The sequence below is a fragment of the Pelodiscus sinensis genome, chromosome 20 (assembly GCF_049634645.1).
Source record: "Pelodiscus sinensis isolate JC-2024 chromosome 20, ASM4963464v1, whole genome shotgun sequence".
NCBI lineage: Eukaryota > Metazoa > Chordata > Testudines > Trionychidae > Pelodiscus > Pelodiscus sinensis.
The window spans coordinates 27,935,605-27,948,880 of record NC_134730.1 but is presented as its reverse complement, the minus strand read 5'-3'; the positions used below and the strand labels follow the sequence as shown (position 1 = coordinate 27,948,880).

At 52.0% G+C, this 13,276-nt stretch overlaps 1 protein-coding gene across 6 annotated transcripts in view; it reads left to right on the top strand.

Moving 5' to 3' along the window:
• Positions 1-13,276, top strand: part of BAIAP2 (BAR/IMD domain containing adaptor protein 2) — a 94,777-nt gene that overhangs the window by 14,943 nt on the left and 66,558 nt on the right. For all 6 annotated transcript variants that reach the window (XM_075904079.1, XM_075904081.1, XM_075904076.1 and 3 more), the window contains exons 2-3: positions 1,110-1,185; positions 7,673-7,759. In XM_075904079.1, coding sequence (XP_075760194.1) covers positions 1,110-1,185; positions 7,673-7,759 — 163 coding nt within the window. The remainder of the gene's footprint in view (positions 1-1,109; positions 1,186-7,672; positions 7,760-13,276) is intronic.

Here is a 13,276-nt window from a genome sequence, read left to right as displayed (position 1 = left end):
GCTGCTGGGACCCGGACTGAGTTGCCCTGTGCGATAAAAGACATTTAAGGTTCCTTGTGCCTTCCCCTTTAATCTGCCAAGCTGATACATTGCATTGGTCATTACCAAATGATGCAAGCGAAGAGAAACCCGCCTCTGTCTTAATAGCACCCCTCTAGCTGGGGTTGCTGTGGTCTCTACCCATACATCCTTCCGCACCGGAAGGTGCACTTAGCCTAGGAAAGACGCTACTATGTGTTCTTCTTTGCTGGCATCTAGGCATCGAAAAAATTAAAAAATGTTTGCTCCCTGTATTTCCCTGTGTTCTGATATACTGAGACCTCGCGCAAACCTGCGTTTGGAGATGTTCTGCCTACGCTGGACAGTCGGCGGGAGAGCGGACCACGGGTTTTATTTTTTTGGAAGGCTTTATCGATCTAGTCAAAGGAAGATGCACGAGTAGGTGCTTTATCCGCCTTCCTCAGTGCAGTTTCGCTACAGTTTGGCACGCCTACCGGCAGTGAGTTATCCGAGTACAAAAGCAGGTTTGGTACCTCATAAATATAGATGGGATAGTCAGTGTAGCAATAAATGTCCTTTGATACCTTCATCTCCTGTCAAGACAGGACTGGGACAATACTCTGGCTATAAATACAAAATAGAGCATAGAAACAGGACTTGCGTTTAGCCAAGTAGCTCATTTTCTGTCAGCGCTGCTGCTTTATCCATTTGATTTAGGAATGTCGCTAGCTTATCTCCAGCGGCCGTGATCATATATCATCCTGCGATCCTATTACGCGGGGCTTTGTATTGCCAGAGCTGGAAAAAATAGATACCCTTGTAGGCAAACAGAATCTTCGTGGTGCCTGCGATTCTGCATAAGCCCTTGCCGCACTGAAAGCGGGGCTGTGTAGGACAGCCGCTAGCCTCGTGTAAAACCTCTGTGAGCCGGAGTTGTGCTGTCTGTTGAGGGCTGTGGGGGAGGATTCCCCGCGCGTGGCAGGATGCATGTGAATCCGCCACGCGCATACCCACACCAGACGCGGGGATGCTCCGTCGTCCGGCAGGGAGCCTGAACTGTCCCTCCCCGCTTGGCTAATGTCTCCTGCTTCTTGTGCTTTTCCCTCCAGACGATCATGGAGCAGTACAACCCCAACCTCCGGAACTTCATTTCCATGGGCAAGAACTACGAAAAAGCCCTGGCAGGTAAGTGACATTGTCGCTGACGCATTTGTGGCAGAAACCGGGGGGGCGTGTTTCTGGGCAGAGGCAGGTGGCTGTCCTGGGTGTGTCCTGACTGCATAGGGGCTTTTTGAACGGTGATGCGAATGTCCTTGTGTCACTGTGCCCTGAGGAGTAAAGTGTTCGTTGCCTGAAGACGCGTAGCCCCCGGAAAACCCCTTCAGAGTGGTGGGCTTGTGCCGTAAAGTCGTGGCTATTTGCAGACGTCTCCTGGCTCCTGCACCTGCTCTTTCTTGGAAAAGACTCCCTGGCTGTTTGAAATCGGAATGGAACGTGGCTGTAACCGATCCTTGTTTCAAAGGGAGACTTTTTCAAAGTTTTTACTCTTAATTTTTTTTTTTTTTTTTATAAAAAGAGGCAGCCATTTCAAGGTTGGGAGCAGCAGCAGGAATGAGTCACAATACCGAACCACTCCTTAAAACAGCAATCGCTCCCTTGGACTATCTGCTGCTCCTGGGGGCAGGTCAAGAAACACCGATTTAAATCACTAAATGGCTTATTGGCTTTGGTTGAGTTGCATATTTTTAAGGCCAAAAGGTGTCCTTATGGCCACCAGGGTCGTGCCTGTACTACTGCAGACCGTTGACCTAAGATCCGTGGCGTCAGCGATGTAGATCGGGGTGGGCAATAAAAAAAAAAAGGCAGCCCCCAGGGTTAGTCCCTGTGTTTACCTCCCCTCTGCAAGTATCGGTGGATTGCCGCTCTGATTGGCCACGAATCGCTGTTTGCGGCCAATGCGAGTGGTGGGAAGCGTCATGGATTGGGACGGCAATTTGCGGCCAGCCAGCGCTGCGATCCCCCGATACTTGTGGAGTTGCAGGTAACCATAGTCCCTGGCGGGTGACCGCCACTAACCCTGTGGACCGGATCCAGCCCGTGGGTCGGAATTTGCCCACCCCTGACGTAGATGAAGCTGGTGTCCGTAGATCTGCTTACTGCGGTATCTCCACAGTGGTAAGTCAACAGCTGATGCTTTCCCGTCAGTTCCGCTTACTTTTCTCATTCTGGTGAAGTACCGGAGTTGATGGGAGAGCACTAGGTGGTCAGTTTATTGCATCTATACTAGACTTGATAAATTGACCTCTGCTGGATTGATAGCTGCCTGTCCATCCAGTGGGTAGTAGAGACATGTCCTTAGCCATGGATTTCCTGGATAGGAGAGGGCACAGAGTTTCACTCAGTGCTCTCTGTGCCGCATGTTTCTGGCAGGTTGTTGGGCGATAGATTTCACATGGCTGATCGCACCAGTAGATTGACATCCGTGTCGGGTAGCCTTCTGATAAGGTTTGTTGAGATAGTAACTCATACGAGAAGCACTGTTTTAAGGTTGTTGTCTTGCTCCTGTAGGCCACCGGATATCAATCTGCCACTGTGATTAGCAATGTGAAATGGCTGAGAGTCCTTGTCTGGACTGCATAGGTTACCATCTCTGCCCATCTTGGTTAAAGGTTATGGATGGACCAATCCTCCATGAACATATCTAGTTGTGTTTTGAAATCTGTTGTAGTCTTGGCCTTCACACCATCCTCTGGCAGGGAGTTCCACAGGTCGACAGTGTGTTGCTTGAAGAAATGCTTCATTTTGTTTTGTTTTAAACCTGCTGCCTGTTGATGTCAGTTGGTGACCAAGTGTTTCATTCACCTTTTTAATAAAGTTTCTACCCCTCCCGCTCCCCAAAAAAGAGAGAAAATGTGAAGGGTCTTTTGAGTATGTGAAGGGTCTTTTGAGTATCCGAGCAAGAGTGCTCCTTCTAAAGTCGGAGCAGCTGACTAAGTAGAACACCAGTGACTGAAGGTGATGGCCAGTGGGGTCATCTTGCTCCTGCCCTGTAATCAGAGGACCCAAACTGATGAGCTGGATAGACAGACAGCTCAGAGAGCGGTTTCTAAGTGTCCAGCAAAGTCCTGGCACTTCATCGCCACGTGCCGCAGAAGAGCTAACCGGGAAAAGTGGAAAAGCTGCTGGCCAGGGCCGTGTTTATCAGGAATGCCTTAGAGTCTGGGGTCAAAGGGATGCCAGCCCTGCTTAGTGCCAGCCAATCAACGGGGACGAGCCCAAAAAGCTGGTGGGCGGCGCAACAGTTGTTGTTCTCCTCAGACGAGGAAAACCGTGGACTGATGCCACTGCTACCGTGTGTTCTTGGAGGGGGCTCTACTGCTCTGGCCCTGTCAGAGGCCATCGTGCCAAAAGAGCAGGGTGGTTTCAGTCCACAAGGAAGCTTCTGTGGCCAGAAGTTTAGCCACTGCTTATGGCACCGTGTGGAGAGGGGGGCTCCAGGTATCCAAGGCTACAGCCCTGTGTGACTCCTGGCCCCCAGTCAATGCTTTTCCCCTTTAATGGGAAGATCAGCAAAGCAGGCAACCTCCGTGAGGGTTTACCTCAAAGAGCTGAGCTCGCTGCTTGACTGTTCGCATCTATATTCCTGACGTACCCCTCAATTCAGCGCATGTTTCCTTTTGTTCTGCTCTTGTGGCCGAAGGTGAAGGCCTCACCCCCGTTAGTGACCGTCTCTCCACTGACCTCAAGAAAATGGCCGCCGAAACCTTGGTGATGGCCTTTCATCTCGACACTGAGCTACCGGGGCGTAACACAATGTTCCCTTTCGCAGTCAGTGGCTCCAAAACGAGTCCCCCTCTGAAGTAGTGGGGTAAAATGTGAGCAAGACCCGAGAAGTCATTCTTCTGCTCTACTCTGCGCTGGTTAGGCCTCCGTCGGAGATTTGTGTCCAGTTCTGGGCACCGCATTTCAAGACAGATGTGGAGAAATTGGAGCGGGTCCAGAGAAGAGCAACACAAATGATTAAAGGCCTAGAGAACATGAGCAATGAGGGAAGACTGAAAGAATTGGGCTTGTTCAGTTGAGTAAAGAGAAGACTGAGAGGGGACACGATAGCAGTTTTCAAGTACCTAAAAAGACGATACAAGGAGGACGGAGAACAATTTTTCTCCTTGGCCTCTGAAGATGGGATAAGGCGCAATGGGCTTAAATTTCATCAGGGGTGGTTTAGGTTGGACATAGGGAACAATTCCCTACCTGTCAGGGTGGTTAAGCACTGGAACTAGTTGCCTAGGTTGGTTGTGGATTCTCCATCACTGGAGATATTTAAGAGCAGGTTGGACAGACACCTGTCAGGGATGATCTAGACAGACAGTACCTGGTCCTGCTGTGAGGGCAGCAGACTGGACCCGATGACCTCTTGAGGTCCCTGCCCGTTCTAGGATTCTATGCGTTGTACCTAGAATTTTGACTTTGGCTTTTCCACGTTAGCTTCCAAGTGCAAGAACTAACCTTATGCAAAAAGTTGTGCGTGCAATTTGGGGAACCCCTGCATGTGCACTTGGAAATGCCACTTGCTGAATATTGGGCAGCATTCTGCACGGGGAGCTCAGCTACCACATCTCTGGACACGGCAGCTTAATGCTGCCACCAGGAATTCTCAGTGGGACGTGAAAATCCAAGCCCACTTTGGCATAGACACTGGGCCCCAGATCCTGGAAGACTCCCGGGGATTGTGAGGACAAGCAAGCCATGACCAACCTGAAGTTAACCAGCTCGTGAGGACCTCCAGAACCTTCCGGAGAAGTTCTTGAAGTCCCATGAGCCTTCTTGGGATTGAGCGAACGCTCTTGAGGGCCTCCTTCCATCCTGGCTTAGTGGGCCGAATCCTAGGATAGTGCTCCTGTTCCAAAAGCCTGATTATGATCCCCAAAAGATCTTCCAGGCTTCAATTTACCCCATAAGCAATGAACCATGTTGCACCATTCCACAGTGTTGCCTGGTAGATGCTGTTCTGCCTTCCAGAGGCATAGGCGGGAACCCTCTGTCTGTGTTGCAAACTCCGGGCTGTAAATCAGTGCCTGCTTCCATCTTTCACCAATAGCGTCTCCACCTTACCACCAAGCCGTTACTGGAGTTACCTGTTGGCTTGGTAATCCAGACCTGGCCGTTTGAGCATTGCTGAGCATCTGTTTTGCCTAATAAATGAAGAATCCTTCCTTAGAGGGACCCTGCCCTCATTTTTGAAGACCTTGTTGTTTGATGGAAAAACATTGCATCTAAGCAACTGCATTCTTTGTTCTTAAAACAACTTCATACTTTTAAAGGAGATCCCTGTAAACCTCTTATGGGCCAGTTGTGTTAACGGCATCTGTCCTGCGATGCCCTCTTGCAGAAAGGGGGTGCACAGCAAAGCTGAGCCTCTGAGCGTGGAGGTAAATCGTAATGTGTCTTAATTTGTAGCGTGGAAGTGCGACAGCGCTTGGGTTTCAGTCTTGATTCTTTTTTTTTCCTGCTCCAAAACAGTGTTCAGCTGGAACTGCACCGACTCCTGTAGAGTTCCACCCTCCCATGTCCCCCTGAACCCTTCCCTGACCTCGCCCGCCTGCTCTGTGCTAGTTCTCACACTCGGCATGTTTTGAAGCAGATTTTTCTAGGTCAGAGACCCGCGGCCTCTCCAACTCGGTCACCTGCAACCTTGAAAATCTGCCTTGGCGCTCGTCTTACAAAGCTTCCTGAGCGGAGTCCAGCTGGGCGCTCTTGGAAGTTGCTTCTCAGAACTGAGCTGGCGTGTCGCGTTTAATTGCTTCTTACCTGCGGAGAAAGAAGTCCCTGCGGATTCAGTGGAGGGTATAAGCCTCAGTCGATGAAAGCCTCTATTATCGGTGGCCCTGGGATCCTTTCAGAAGTTCAGCTCCTATCTCTACCTGCCTGTATCGGTTCTGCCTTTAGTTACACTCCTCTCTTTAATTAAAAAAATAAACAAAAAGCTCCTTGTATGGGTTGACTCAGACGCCTACTGTATCCCGTCCTTTGGCTGAGATTTCCTTGACCGCTCCTAACCCCCACTCCCACGCAGGCCCTGGTGGGAGATAACCAATGGGACTCACCTGGCGGGCTCCACAGACTAAAGGCCAATACAATTCTTCCTGCTCTTATGGGCTCTTGCGTTAATCTCCTGAGGGGCTGGTATTTCGTGGTGCCTTATATGCAGCAGTGGGTGACCTCTGTGATGTAGGGGGGCATCTTGCTGGGTGCTAGGCTTGGGCTGACCCCTACTGGTCCTGTCTGAGCACGGCCCAGCAGGGGGGCCAGATGCTGCCCTGACTGGTTCTGACTGCGGGGAGGGAAGGAGGTTGGAATAAAGGACATAGGCATGTGGGGGCAGGGGAGATTTAGTCTGGGGTGGGAAACATGATGGAGACAGCCTAGGGAGGGGTCTGGGGCATCCTAGCCGCCTCCTATTGCCACATCACATCTATGCTGTGCTGTATTCTGGAAAATCAATAAACCCCTCTCTACTCTGCTGGTGGGTGGAGACTGTTCTGGCTGCTATGGGGGTGCAGGATTGGGGGAACCCCGACTGCGCTCTCACAGCCTCCACCTGCAAAACCTCCTGAGCTAAGAAATTGGGTTTTTTCCTTGTTAATTTCATTTATTAAAGTCTCTTACTCTGTATTTGGGGTGTGTTTAAAAATCAAATTCCTTCTGGGGAGGAAATGCACAAAGTCTTGCAGGGGAAAAGCTATCTGTATTTGAAAAGAAAGGTGAATTAATATGATTGGTATTTATTTTTTATTAATACGTCCCTGAATGACGTGGACCAGAAACGGAGACTGGCTTGTTTGAAATGTTGCACGCTTAATTGAGTTTCTAGGGTTTTTTGTTCGGCTTTTTTTTTTTTTTTTTTTTTTTTAAAGCACATGCCTATACTAGAACCAACCGATTAGCTGTTGTATCTGAAAGCTCTCTGAGGGAAACCTGCATGAGGGACTTTGAGTCTAGACTCCTCTCTCTATCCAGAATCAATGTTTCGGCACAAGGCTGCTGGTAACTTTTAAAAATTGCCTTTCGTGTTGTTTTACAGCTCTGATCTTAGCCTTTCTGATGGGCACTAAAGGAAATCCTCTTAATCAGTAACACATGTTGGAAGAAAGGCACATCATTTAATGGTGTTGACCCAAAGCTGTGCAACATGCTCTTGTGATTACAGGAGTCCCCCTGCTTATCTGATTAAAAGTGATGCATGGCGTCGGAATGCCAGCAAACTAGCTACAGGAATGAATTGTTGCAAAAGTCCGTGATATGTAGTTGTTTAGCAATGGGGTTGTTTTCTGAACAATCAAATGATTCTTACAGGTGATACTAATTTATGCCGGAGTTTTATGGAAAAGTATCCCGTTCTTATGCGCGGTCTTTATTTTATTTTATTTTTTTTTGTCTGAATAACCCCATCATTTTAATGTTGTAACCTTTTCCTCTGCCTCATCCTGCCCCCTCCCCTTGCTAATTTGTTACTAATTTATTGTCTTGTATCTTAAATTAAATTGCAAACTCTGTGGACCAGGGACTTTGGCTGGCTGTTCTGTACAGTCTTTAGCACTCTGGGCATGGTAGAAATTATTAGACGCATTGGAGCAAATGACTCATTTGTATTTCTTGATTCTTTTTTCAGGTGTGACATACGCTGCGAAAGGCTATTTCGATGCGCTGGTTAAAATGGGGGAGTTGGCCTGTGAAAGCCAAGGATCTAAAGAACTGGGTAAGTCAGGCAGCTTACTTATAAATAGAGTAAAGTGTTTAACAGGAGTGAAACCAGATTACTGCTGGACAGGTATGCGATCAGATGTTGCTCCTCCTGTTTGCTTCTGATAAGGATGTCCCTCTGCACTTGAAGAGCCAGCCTTTTTGTTGGCTCCAGCTTCAGTGATTCAGAGTTATTTTGGGTGTCCTCGGCTGGCGTTGCCGTACCAAAGAGGAATTCAGCCAACCTGAGCTCGGTTGGCGTGCTCCTCCCTGGGAAACACAAGTTAGTGCCCTTCCATACGGGAAAAGAAACTTCTCCATTGACTGGCTTGTGTTGGGTCTCTTCAGAGTGGTCCTCTCGCACGTGGCCAGGCACAGCTGCCGTGGGAGGGCCTTCTAGATTGTCTGGTTGCGATGGCGGAATAAATGCACCTCCCGTCTGCGTGCGAGATGCGGGGGTCGTCTCCCTGCGTGGCGCGTTGGTCGGCTCTGCCCGGCGAATGGCATCACAAGCTTCCAGTTCGTTAAAGTTGAAGGCTCCAAGCCGGGTTTTTGTGGTCTCGCGTTAGGGAAACCCGCCCGGGGTGGGGTCTGACGGCTGTGCGGGGACAGGGACTCTTGGAAAGTGCAGCTGTCGGTTTCATCTCCTGGGAGGGCAGGAAAGCGTCCCTGCTTTTCCTGTAACCCACAGAAGAATGCAGGCGGCCAGGTGGCAAACGTATTTCCAAAGGCTTCTTGCTGCTCATCGTCCATAGGCGCGGGGGCTTTTGCAACACCCTGTGGCTCCTGGCTTAGCACCCTAGGTCCCAGTGCCAGAGGCTCTGCTGCGAGCTCCACCTACTGGGGTCCCCGTCTGAGCCCCATATACTGGGGTCTCCTGCAGCTGGCCTCATGTGCTGGGGCTTTGCTCTGGGGCTCAGCTCCCCCACTTTTAAAAATGTTCCTGTGCCTCTGGGGCTGTCTGAGGAGCATAGGGGGGCTAACCAGTGGCTAGAAGGGAAACGGGGGGCAGGGGTTGAGTGGGGGTGCTGAGCTGCACCCCACCTTTACCCCTCCCTAGAGACCGGGCCGGCAACCAGCTGCAGGGGTGCCCAGTAGCTTAGGTGGGGGGGGCTTTGCCTTCCTAAACTGCCAGGCATGGCCCCGCCCCCAGAACACCTGCTGTAGGCGTACTGGGGGCGGAGTGTTGCTGCCCCCCCAGTGCCCACCCTCCAAAGTGCTCCAGGGGCCGGGGGGGGGGGGAGAGCTGCGCTGCTCCCTCCCTCCCTCCCTCGTGCTCTGGGGGCTGGGCACGCTGGGGTGCACGTGGGCACACGCCTCCTCCCATCTCTTCCCCCTCCCCATGCTGGGGGGCAGGATGAGCTCGGTGCGCTGCCCCATCTCCTCCCTTCCCCGTAGTGGGGGCAGGGCCCCGACCACCCCGGCTGGCTGGGATACTGGGCGGCAGAGGCGTGGGGACTAGGATGCCGAAAACCTGGGTGTGCCTCCCGCGCCCCCACTTCCCACAGCGAGGGTGGGAATTCAGGGTGGGTTGAGCACACGAATCGTTTTGACGGCTTGGCGCACCCGTGTGGCTGCTTTTCACGTGGCTGGCTGGGGAGGGGCGCTGGCGAAGCGCGCTCGTTTCTCGGGTGGGGTTGGGGTTCGGCAGCAGCTCGCCAGTTCCGGGCATTGGCAGCGGCTGCTCAGGCAAACGGCTGCGTCCGCGTGAAGAGGTTGGACTTGCAAATGGCTCCGCTCCTGTTGCATAGCCCGTTTGCGTGGCCGGCACGATTTCTCTGGGGGAACCAGTCGCCTCATCGTGGGCGCTGGGTTGGAAGAGTTTTGGGGGGAGGGGTCGCGTGAGCCGTTGGCGCAAACGCTTCCGACCTTTTTAAAAAAAAAAAAAAGGCGAAATGGTCCCCGCCTACGACTCGTCCCTGCCCCTTGGGGAGGCAGGCGGGGAAGCTGTGAAGAGAGAGGCTGGTGTAAACAGGAGGGTTCGTTTTCGGCAGAAATCGAGCTGGGGTTTAGGGGGCAGGCTGGCTGCTCGCTGCTGGAGCTGGCTTCACGGGCTGGGCCCTGCTGGCTGTAAACCAGCGACCGCCGGCCCTGAACATGGTGCCTGTAGCTGTCCTGTTGGATGCGCGACGTGTTTGCCCCGCAGAGTAACCCATTCCAGCGGCACCCTCCCTTCGGACACGTTCAGCGGCTCCTCCTTTCCCTCCCTCCTGTTCACCCTTGAGACAAAGCCTGCCAGGACTTGCATTGCCCCCTTTTTTGGCTCAGTCTAGCTGTGTCGAAGCTGCTCCTGCCTTCCCTCGGCGATCCCGGCAATTCAGCTCCACGTCGGTTCCTTCCTTCCTCCCATCTTCCCTTTGTGGGTGCCCGGCGAAAATAACCCACTGCCTGCCTCGCCGCTTGGGGGAGGGGTATCAGCGACATTCCTGCTCTAGCTGGATTCTCGGCTCCGAAACCCAGCACAGGGGGAGGGTCCCGGAGCCGAGGCGCCAGCCCACGTAGGAAGTGTCTGTTTTTTGGTTTTTGTTTTTTAAGCCCCATAGCACAAGCTGCGGTCAGTTGCCCCGTCGGCTCTCGGACTCGCTGCGCCGGGGCTTTTTGCATGGAGATGTCCCCTTGCCTTGCTGGTGTGGTCGTGAGTGGAAGTTCTTTCCTGCTGGTCTCGCCAGCCAGAGCCCTGTCCTACGTAGCTGCCGCCGGGCTCAGTAACATCATCTCCAAGGAGCCGGGGATGGCGCACAAAGGGGTTGGCGGTGACTTCAGGGCAGCGGCAGGCAGGCGAGGCGAGCGGGCCTCCGTGGGCTGCAAGATTCTCGTACCCAAGACGGTCTCCCAGGCTAGGGCAGTTTTGCTCCCTGCACTTGTGTACCTAGACTTTGCGGTGGGTGCCGATTGGTTGCCGAGGGAACACGTGACTCTTGGTCAATATTGGTGCCATCGGCATGCACCTCCTTTCGTGGCTCTGGCTTGACATGTGTGTCACTGGGAGGAAAGAAGCGTGATTGGGATTGGTTCTGCCTTGGGCAGGGGGCTGGACTTGACGGTCTTCTAAGGTCTCTTCCATCTCTATAGTTCTATGGTGATCTGGCAACCCTGCACATGGGTAACAGAGCCCAAAATGTTTCATGGCCCTGCACAAAACCCTGAAGGGCTGCAGGCTGCCCAGCCTGCTTTATACAGCTTCCAAACTTAGGAACTGTAAACCTCCTGTCTTCCGTTTGGCTCAGCCCTGCATTCAGAAAGCTCCATACAAAATTCCATACACCCCGGCTGCTGTAGCTCCCTAAATCCTACACGGATTCTAACAGCGGCCCAGCTGTGCACCATACACTGGCTTAGGCTGAAGCTGTTGCGGAGACGCGTTAGAAGTCGTATGGACGTCAACTTGATCAGATTAAAACTGCCCCCAGTAATCTGCTCTGGGTACTAAACGCTAAACAGAAATCTGATCTTCTGCAAGGTGCATGGAGCAACACCGACGAGGAAGGTCGTACAAGTTTTTCCGTTTGAAGGCATTGCCTTCAGAGTCTCATAATTCATCCAGTTTCTTTCCTTTTTTAGCTGAAATACAGGGGGACTGACAGCTGGGCCCCTGGCCAAGGTGGAAGGGGGCCAGTTCCATGCTCCCAGAAGGGGCGAGGCTGGGGGCAGCCAGCCCTCAGGGCTGCCTGGAGCATGCAATGCAGTGCTCCGGAGGTGATTTAAAGGACCTAGGGCTCCCGCCACTGCTCCAGTAGTGATGGCAGCAGCTGGAGCCCCCCAGCCCTTTTGAATCCCCCCCCCCCCCGTTGGTGGGCCTGCTGAAACGTGGCAATTTAGCAACCCCAGAAGTGACGGCTTTGTAAAGTTTGAGCAAAAACAGCCCCCCCCCCCCAGGAGGACGCACCTTTCCCGTTTCTATGAAGCTTTTTACGTCTCATTTTCAAACCGCTTCAGTGGCTTGAGAGCGAAACGTGAGATCTGGCTTGTGCCGTTCGAGCTGGTGGGAATTCCATTGCAACTTGTGAAAACTATAGAAAGGTTTTTAAAGAAGGGCGTCTGGAACGTACATATTCTACCTGCATTCTTTTTGCTTGGGTGGTGTCAATAGTTTCAGTGCCTTTTTGTGAAAAGGTTTCGAGTGTTGTGTGTTTAATTCTTTGTAGTTCAGCTTCTTGGCTCAGGGCTTTAAAATTTAAAATAATGCAAGTATTAGAACGCCCCTTCCGGTTTTGCTCTGTCTATAGTCTAACTAGACCTAAAACAAACGCCTGTACTTAAGTTTGTTCTGTTGGGTGTGGTCTAATGTTTACAGCTCTTACTGCTTGGATTTTTAAAAAGCATACACAGGAAACTAAAACGGTGGCAGAAGTCTAGGAGAGCACATGGGGCCGGCGACGCAAACTGCTGCTTAGCCTGATCCCTAATCAGAGAATTCTTCATTTGCCATGGAAGGGAGACCTTTTAAAAGTGGCTTTCTAAGCAGCATCTCTGAAGGTCAGTGAAGGTTTTAGTTTCCGTGGGAAGACCTTGAACTTGCCAATCCTTTTAACAAGCTGCAGTTCACTTGCTGATCGCAACAAGCATCACTTGTTTGGCCCTTTCTTCCATCTAGGTTACCTCACATCGACGAGACGTTTTAATGGGCAGTTAATAAATTACCATCCAGCAGGAATAGAGGAAACCTAAGCTGCTCTTCCCTTTGTGTTGGGGATCGATCTGCCTCCTTTGCCAACGCAAAAAGATGTTCCCAGATGCATGTATCCACTTTGTCCTGTATGAGGCTTGGGATGGGTTTGTCTCCGAGGATCACAAGGGACCATTGTGATCCGCTAGCCTGAGCTCCTCGAGGTTGCCGGCAGACACCGAATCTCCCCTCTGCTTTCCTGAAATAGCCCCCTCGCTTCTGGCTGCCTTAAAAACAAATCCGGGTTTTAAAGACTTTGTTACAGAGAATCCACCATTTACTCTCATTGAAACCCGCAAGTGACCCGAACCTCGGCTGCAGGGTAGGGTGTGAAATCCCCGTTCTTCAGTTAACTGGTTAAACGTTCGGTTAACCCATGGTTCAATCGGTTACCCGATTTGAAGCAGGATCTGAGATGGCAACTGCTTCAGCTCAGCTGCAGCACACACAGGGCTCCTGCCCCCAGACTGGCGCTGGGGCTAGGGCTGCCACTGGCTCCCAGCCCCCACCGGAGTAGCCCCTGCCTGACGGGTGCTCAGCTCCCTGGGGACAGGGGCTCCTCCGGCCGAAAGCAGTCCCTGTCCGCTGTGGGACAGGAGCAGACCTTCGCTCATGCCAGGTGGGGAGTTGCTTCAGCCCCTGCCAATTACCGGCGAACCGGTAAGCTTTAGGGTGATGCTTACTGGTTAACCTGTCGCATCCTTGATGCAGAGGAAGGCAAAACAAAAACCAAACCAAACCAGGGTCTCTGCCCATCAGACCTATGGATGTTGCCAGATCAGATTGTCCTGCTTTTCAGAGGGTCAGCCTGTATCCCACTTGATTGATTTCTCCCCCTCCCCTCTATTGTATGTTAAAAGCGAGGCA